The sequence below is a fragment of the Chaetura pelagica genome, unplaced genomic scaffold (assembly GCF_000747805.2).
Source record: "Chaetura pelagica isolate M959 unplaced genomic scaffold, ChaPel_1.0 scaffold76, whole genome shotgun sequence".
NCBI classification, from domain to species: Eukaryota; Metazoa; Chordata; class Aves; order Apodiformes; family Apodidae; genus Chaetura; species Chaetura pelagica.
In genome coordinates, this window is record NW_009970723.1 from 11,095,597 (window position 1) to 11,103,212 (window position 7,616).

The window sequence follows — 7,616 nt, forward strand, 5'->3', positions numbered from 1 at the left end:
CAGGAATAAATAATGAAGTGCAGGTGTGAAAATGCACAAAGGTGGGCATCACAGGCCAGTTGGAATGGGGAGGTGGTGACTGTGCTAACTGAAGTATGACAGGGAGGGAGAAGGCAGAACGGGCTTGTCTTGTGCTCCTGAAGGCTAAGGGAAGACCCTGTAGCAACCACATGTGAAATTATGAGAATTTGAAGGTGAGTTGGAATATGAAATGCTGCATTAAACAAGATCATACAAGAAATTTAAAAAGATTCAAGATGACACTGACCATTAAGCTTGAATGGAGACAGTCTTGTCTCCAGCAACGAAGGCTGAACACAGCAAGGATTACCTCTATACCCAGCTTAGCGTTATCTTAGCCTGATTTACTTTGAGTTGGTGCCTAAACATCATAAACAGAAGCCAGATAATCCAAGATTTGAAATTGAATACCAGGTCACAAAGAGGTGAATCAGTAAGTATGCTGCCTAGAAATATGAGATAATTGAGCTTGTGTTTACAGGTGAGGATACCAGAAATAAGAGGAACATACATGTGTTCAGTACAGAGTGATTAGGGTAAGAAAATTGTTTTACAAGAAAACCTTGCAGAAGAAATCGGAGAGGAATGAGGAGAGGACAGACTAGGAGAAATGAAGGACTAGCAGGACATCGGGAAGGGTGAGATTCACCCTTCAACACAGCCGTGGTGGCAGCAGCAGCTTAAGGCACGGGAGAAGTGCACACTGGTCCCGATTAGTGCCTTGAAAGCCAAAAAGTACTTAACTCAGAGCTGTGATAGAGTCAGGCTTGAGGAAGGAAAGGAATAAGGAGAGGTACTTCAGGGACTAGAAACAGCAGGCTCACTGAATTTACAGAAGAAAGGGAGAGGAAGCAGCAATTGGAGGGGCAAATGAGGCCAAGTATGGGTTTAATATGTGAATAAGGAAAACATGCCTTTATTGTGAGAATTGAAAAGGTACCTAAGAGTGAGAAACAAAGAGCAAGAGTAAGGAAGGTGATAAGAGCAGGATGGGGGAGATGAGGAGGTGGGATGTGACATTGGCATAAGTGCAAGTAGAAAACTTCTGCAACTGGGACACAGAAAAGGAGGTGACTGGGGATGGGGAAGGGGGGACCAGCCAAAGGCAGCTGGGGAGAAGAGGGTGAAGTTTTTCTTTGCCATTTTTCGCTTAGAATAATTAGGTGAAATTTTGTCAAGAGATAAAGTGGAGGTGGGATGAAGGAAAGATTTCAGGAAAAAGCCAAAAACAGTAAATAGTGGCTATGTTTATCAACATGGTTCAATTAAATGCAAAAAAACCAACATGAGACATTGGACATCAGCATGGAAAGAGGTACATCACTCAGGGATGAAAGAACATAGAATATGCAAGATCAGCAAGGGTACAATGAGGAAACAGTTAGTAACTACCATATATTAACTGTAGTAATCTCATCCCATCCCAGAATTTAATTATATCCTTCTCTTTTTGCTAGCCAGCATATTTAGCTTTTTGTGTCTGCTGACATTGGAACTGTATGTATTTGTGTAGCCAAATGTTTGTATCTTTACTAAAGCATTCTGAAAGCTAAAATATTAAAAAGGATGCAATGAGATTTAAAATTTTCCCTTCCTATCCATTCTTAGAATATTACATCCATTTTAATAAAGCGTATTGCAATCTCCCTATGTTTTACAGGAGGACAATTAGGAGAGTATCAGTTGTTATAATACAGCTAAAGTAAGACAAGTTCCTAGGTTAACGAAAAGTCACTAACAGCCATGGATATGGTCATAGCAACTTCTTGCAGTCCATTGCTGAGCCTTTGGCAATAATGAACAGGTAAATTGATATGGCAGAAGAGGGGTAGAAAAGTAATCAATAACTTCATGAAGCACTGCAGGTGGTGAAATTGAAAGATACCTTCTAGAAGATAAGTGTACCTACTGTTCACAGGGTGAGTGGCTTCTAGGAGGGAGAAAAAAAGGACAGCCCCATAGTGAGCCCCTTGCAAGAGCACAATTTCTCTGGAGATCATCCATTGCTATGTAAGCAAAGAACTTTTCGTAGGCATCAGCTACTGCTTAGGCTATAGGTGGGAAAATAATAGACTGCGTTTCTGCTTAGTAACTGTTCCTTGATCCTTGCAGCCCTCTGCACAAATTGCCTTCTCTTTTCAAGGGTCTGATTCAGCTAAGTGGAAGTGTTAGCACAAGTAATGACTTTCTGGGTAAGTAAGAATCTGCAGGAGCTGGCAAATCTCCAGGGCAGTCACCATGGGTTACAAGCAAACTGCAGGGAAAAGGTTGAGTTAACAAAAACCTGTGCAAAAATGGTCAAGTATTTTGGAACACATTTGCATATTCTGTTGTGTTACATTGGGATAACTTGCTGTTAGGTGGATCTGTGTAAGCTAGTAGCTTAATGCACAATTTCCTGTTGAAAACCAGTCCTGTAAAAGTGCTTTACAAACCTATTCAGTAGCAACTATAACAAAAATTAATATTTTTGTATAAAGCAAGCTTTAAGTAATCTTATTTCTATTTATTTCCATTTTTCAGTGACTTAAGTTAGCTGCTGTATTCAGTTATTTTTCTGTGTTACACTTGAAAGGTCCTCAAAGTGTATAAAGCAGCATGTTGCAGCTGGTTATGCTGCTGTAAGGTCAGAGACCTTACAACCATGATTTACCTAGTGGGCTGCAAAATCTTAGGACAGGATCTGTCCCTAGTGTTTTCCAACAGCAACCAGTCAGACCCCAGTCTTGGCTGGAGATTGTTACTGAAATGCAATTTAAAATAATTTTTAAATGAAGTAGCAACCAAGTAAAAAATAATTTTCTTGTATCAGAACTGAAAAGCTGAGTATCAATTGCCTAAGGACTCAACTAATGAAACCTTTGCTTATTTTTTTATCATTACTTGACTCACAATATTGGTTAAGGCTTTGTGAACAAAGTCAGTTGGTTTTCATTCTTTGTACTTTACACTGTTGCTATAACAAAGTCTTTTCTCCTGAAGCATATTAAAGAAAACCATTATCCACATTTCGCACAGACTCACTGGATGCACTTGGAAGGAAAACTTGCTCATGGCATAAGCAAACATATGTGCAGCCTGTGGTCTGCCAGGAATGAGAGCTGCAGTTCAGGATGGGTTAATTCCCTAGTGAAGACATTTGCAACAGCAGTTAAATGGGAGTAGAATCAAGTCCTTTGTAAAATACATTAAAAAATCAGAGGAATGCAGGAGAAATGTTATCAGCATGTAGCAGTCTGCCCAGCTAACAGTTTGCCTTATCTAATTACCTTTAATATAGTTGTATATTTATGAGTAATTCTTGCCTTAAATGACTGGTTCGTGCAGCTGCTCTGCTATTTTGTGATCTCCGACAACTGTGGGAAGTTTTATAGACCAGGTTAATCTTTGCAGTTAGCCTCTGGTCAAGACTAAGTATGTGGAATCCAGGGTTTCAGAGGTAGCCTTTCCTAGAGAAGTTTTTGAAAATTGCTTTCCCATCCTTTACCGTAGGAGAGGCTAAAGCAGGGCTGTGTGAGCACCAGTTGCCATAACAACGGGGACTGTTGCTGGCTTGGACCACAGCTGCAGTCTTCAGCTCTTATATTTACCAGGTATGCAGCAAGTTAAAAGCTCAACAGAAATTCATAAGCAAGCATTAGGTTTGTAAATGAATAACTTATTTTGTGAAGCAAATAGTTTCTTGTAAATTGGACTGCAGAGAACTATTTAATAAAAAACCTGTTCTAGGTTGAGAGCCAGGAATACATCAGTTTTGTCATGGGAGCATCAGTATCTCTTCATGCTCTTATGCCCATTTACTACTGTTCTTTTATTAAGGGGCTGGTATGTTTAAGAAATAATTATAGCAGTGATTGTAAGACGTGATCTTTTCAGGAGATAATCGTATTACAGTTTTACAGTAAAAGTGAATAAATACAGCCTTTTCCTGGACTGTAGACGTCTTACAGTAATTCCCTATTCCATATTAGTCCAGACCTTGGGTATAATTATATGCTATTTTCTAAAGGATCCCATTTTAATACTGTTTCTGGATTTTAATTATATGACCTCTGCCATTTCAGTTGTGTCTAGCTCTGCAGAGTGTGTGGTGCTAGAGGAAACCTTCCTAAATCACAGAAAAAGGAGAATAAAATTTGAAATATGGGATGTTTCATAGAGAAGGGGGAGAAAGCTTTTGGACCTAATTTTTGCCATCTAGCTTTCAGAAAGCAGGTTCTTACATGTCTGCTCAACTTTTTTACACCAACTTTGTGTGTGGACATTTATATGGATGGGTAACAGACTTCTTATATAAAAGAAATGTCCCTCATAGGGTTTGTGCAGGTGCTTTCATCTGCACAAGAGGAAGACTGGGTTCAAAGCCCTCTGAAAATCACTTTCTTAAAAGCATGATTTGGTAGGGCTATTCTTCAAAGGCTGTTCTTCCACCAAGCATGGAGGTAAGCAGAAGCAACAGAAAAGCCCAGAGACCCTGCAGCTTCAGAAGAGTTAAAAATTCCTATTTGCTTTAGGGACTTCTAGTCAAACTTCTCACAGCTTGTCTGCAGGAGAGGAGTGGGGACTGTTGCAGGATAGAAGGAAATAACACAGATAGGCTGCCCATCTTCTGCTGAAATGGAAAAAGAACAATTTTTGCTACATTTTTGCATCAGTCTATAGATTAAGGACTTATAAAGAACCTTAGATAATAACAGAGGAAAATAACAAAATTAAATGCTGTTTTGCACTATGGCCATTCTGAATAATTATATGCTTTGTGAGTGTTGCATGTATTTTATTCTGTTGATTCAGTAAAAAAACATTACTGATAATTAGTTGGCCCACGAGAACATACTAAGCAACCTCCCTCCACCCACCAGTTCTAAAAGCATTTTTAAATGAATATTAATATAAATATCAACTACCACATAAAAAGGAAGCAAGCAGAAATTCAGTAAAATTATCAGAGATAAGTGGGAGATCAGAAAATTGCTTCTATTATAAGCCTTCAGCTTGCTGTTTTGCGAGATGTATTGGATTCAATAGCTGAAAGAACTTGTTTAATGGGAGGTGGTGAGTGACATTTGGGTCACTACTGACTGCAGGGAGCCTCCTGACAGGTTGTGGTGTCTCAGGCAGGAGGAGCTGCCCTGGGCAGGAGGGGAGGGCAGGGTCTGGGAAAGGCTCTTCAGCTGCCTTCTTCCCTCAGCAGCCTCTTCGTTGCACTTTCTGCTTCTAGGATTCTCTCCAAGCACTGCCAAACGTGTTCAAAAGAATATTTAAAATATACAATGATAATTTTTTCATTAGGTCTCTTAGTGTGTGATTAATTCCCATTTAACTAATGGCCACACATCTTGCTAAATCCCTCCTGCAGTCTAAAGCAGACCTGCTAGGTTTGAATGCCCACAGGTTACCCCAGATTGGGCATTTAACCGTGGATAACATAAGTACCCTGGAAGGGTGACCTGCCTGAGCACTTGAATTGCATGAAAGGCTTTCCTGTCTGTCACGCTACCAGAAAGGAGAAAGGCCATTGAGCATCAATAGAGATGATTTGCAGGAGAGACGATTTGGAACCATTTCTCTGGGTAATTTTCCAGCTGAAAAAAAACCAACACAACAAATCCTTCCTGCAGCATTGAAATCTTTCATGAGAAAAGTCTTCTTAGTTCCTGCGAGCCAAAGAGCTGTCATTAACTACAGGAAGAGCTGTTGCCCTGTGCCTCTGCAGCAGTGGTGGGGAGGAGGGATGGGGAGAGAAGGTGAGTGTCTGAACGGGTTTGAGCAGGAAACCTGAACGGTGGGGTTTACCAGTGACAGGACCTGCCTGCAGGATGCTCAGAAGGAAATTGCTTTACAGAATCCTTCTGTAATCTTTTTTCTTGCAGAAAAAGCTCTCTTTTTATTTCTCCCCTGCTTCAGGAGATTTTTTTCTTTTCCTCAGGGATGAAGCTACACTTTCTGCCCAGTTCTAATCCTGTATTTTCCAGTTTAGGGATTGTATAGTTCAAAATTAATACTTAAAAATTGAGTTGACTTTAAGTGAAGACTCCAGCCAATGTCACAGTAGAGGTGTAGTGTATTTCATACAGAAAACAGATCAGTGTCCTTTACTTCATTGCTGATTGCTTAAAATTTCCAAAATTTCCACATTGAGCACATGTTGCTGTAACCCAGCATTTAAGGACATAAATCTGTCTTTTCTGTACCTGCAGTCAGGTACAGAAATATGTTTTTTTTAGTATAAACAGGACTGATCTTGCTAGTGCCACTTCTTTCTCAGGTATTCTGCAGTTTAAAGAATAAACAAATTCATTGCAATTTAAAAAATCTCACATGTAAAGTTGGGTTTTATCTTAAATCAAAATACAGCAATAGTTAAGACAGAATCTAAATGATGGAAGCCATTAGTGTATTGTAAGGCTTTTTGTTTGACTGGCATTAAGCAGCACTCTGTTCTAGATCCTGCAGATAGTATTTTGAAAGCTGTGTGATTGTGTGTGTTTCTCAGCAGTGGCTTTGCATGAAAAAAGTGGCCTGGTCCTTTCCTGTATGCAAATAAATAATGCATTCCTGTATCAATTTTATTATCTGATGTGTAAGTACTTCCCTAGGCTGTCACGCTGCCTTTTCGGTTTAGGGAAAACACAGGTTAAAAGTAAAACAAACTGATGAAAGGGTGAGTGATGTTTTACTGATTAGCTTGGACAGCTTTAGTCTGTGAGGTGGAATTTTCCATGTTAAGGTTTTCCTGAATCCACCCAGAGCCTCCAGATTGTTTCTGCATTGGTGTTTGCTTGACTGAGTGTAAATTTTAAGCAGCTGATGAAAAGAAGTAACACTGAACCTCTCATTCTTCCTGGAAGAGCATGGGTTCAGGCTGGCCTGTTCAGGTGGCTACTGAAGAGGAAAATAAGCACCTAAGCCTTCTATTGATTGACTGATGTATTTTTTTTCCCCCAGTTTCCTAGCAATGCATATGGTCATGTTTCTGTTTCTGTATATTTCATCTGGATATTGTCCTCTCCTTGTTTCCACATTGCAACTGTCACTCTGGTGAACTGCTAGAATATCCCAGGTGGGCCATCAAAGTTGTTTTTAGCACTTGCAGTGCTAACAGAACACATTTCTGCCACTTGCATGAGGCTGGTGCTTTCTGAGTGTTTATACTGTTTGTGGAAAAGATGAAAGAAATGTCATGGTTTTATCTAGTAGTTTGTTAACAGCCAATAATGTTAGGTTTTAACACAGCTACTGCCTTCCTTTTAGGATAAGCACTAATAATTTTTTCACTTGATGCAGATATCTTAAGCCAAGGCATTTTATGATCACAGTCATACTGTGAGCCAGTTAAAATACCAGTATCCTATCATATATTCATGGACTTTAAGGCTGGAAATGTCACTTGGCCATACAGCCCACTAGCATTTCCTGAATTAATTCCCATATGGAGCATACCTTTGGGACATTTAGGCTTAATTTACAGCTTTCCAGTGGCTGACATTTTGCCTAAAGATTTGTAAATTATGCCAATAGCTCATCAGTTGTTGTTCAAATACATGTCTAATGTCTTAACTGAAAAAATTAGCTTCAGTTTCCAGCTGCTGAAC

General features: G+C 39.6%; 1 protein-coding gene across 1 annotated transcript in view; it reads left to right on the forward strand.

Annotated features, from left to right (window-relative positions):
• The first annotated feature begins 5,755 nt into the window (after nucleotides 1-5,755).
• Nucleotides 5,756-7,616, forward strand: part of BAALC (brain and acute leukemia, cytoplasmic) — a 16,799-nt gene continuing 14,938 nt past the window's right edge. The window contains exon 1 of the mRNA XM_010006527.1: nucleotides 5,756-5,768. Within this exon, the coding sequence (XP_010004829.1) occupies nucleotides 5,756-5,768 (13 nt within the window). The remainder of the gene's footprint in view (nucleotides 5,769-7,616) is intronic.